Source organism: Buceros rhinoceros, unplaced genomic scaffold (genome assembly GCF_000710305.1).
Source record: "Buceros rhinoceros silvestris isolate BGI_N320 unplaced genomic scaffold, ASM71030v1 scaffold12811, whole genome shotgun sequence".
Taxonomy (NCBI): domain Eukaryota; kingdom Metazoa; phylum Chordata; class Aves; order Bucerotiformes; family Bucerotidae; genus Buceros; species Buceros rhinoceros.
Genome location: NW_010392563.1, coordinates 2552 through 3102, shown reverse-complemented (window position 1 = coordinate 3102; position 551 = coordinate 2552). Strand labels below are relative to the sequence as shown.

The window sequence follows — 551 nt, the reverse complement described above, 5'->3', positions numbered from 1 at the left end:
CGACCGACACAAGCAGCCAGTGGAGCTGAAAGGTCCCGATGGCATCCACGTGGTGCATGGCAGCACGGGCACGCTGCTCGCCTCTGACCTCAACAGCCTGCCCGAGGATGACCAGAAGGTGCTGGGTCGCTCGCTGGAGACTCTGACCGCCGACTGCGGGGGCTACAGTGACCACAATGCCCGCACTGAGTCAGCCAAGTCCACACCCCTGCACAAGATGCGGGAGGTGATCATGGAGAGCCCGCTGGAGATCACCGAGTTATGACGAGTGGTGGTGGTGGTAGTGCTCCTCTAGGCAAGCCGGGGCCAGCGGGGACAAAGCACAGACCGGGGGGCTGTGGCAAGGTCTGGGGGCACCCCAAGACTGGCGCTTGGCCCCCTCTTCCCCTGCAGAAGAAGACCAGGGCAACTGGTGCACTTCGCTCTGGCAGCCTTGGAGAGCTTGGCCCCAAGAAAGGGCTCTCAGGACTGGTATGCTTTTACTCGCCTGTCATTTATCCATGAAAGCATTAAATTTTTTTTATTTTTCTTATTAAAAAAAACCTTTTTTT

At 57.7% G+C, this 551-nt stretch overlaps 1 protein-coding gene across 1 annotated transcript in view; it reads left to right on the top strand.

Annotated features, from left to right (window-relative positions):
• Positions 1-265, top strand: part of LOC104500819 (cadherin-23-like) — a 19041-nt gene extending 18776 nt beyond the window's left edge. The window contains exon 35 of the mRNA XM_010144538.1: positions 5-265. Coding sequence (XP_010142840.1) covers positions 5-265 — 261 coding nt within the window. The remainder of the gene's footprint in view (positions 1-4) is intronic.
• Positions 266-551: the final 286 nt, after the last annotated feature.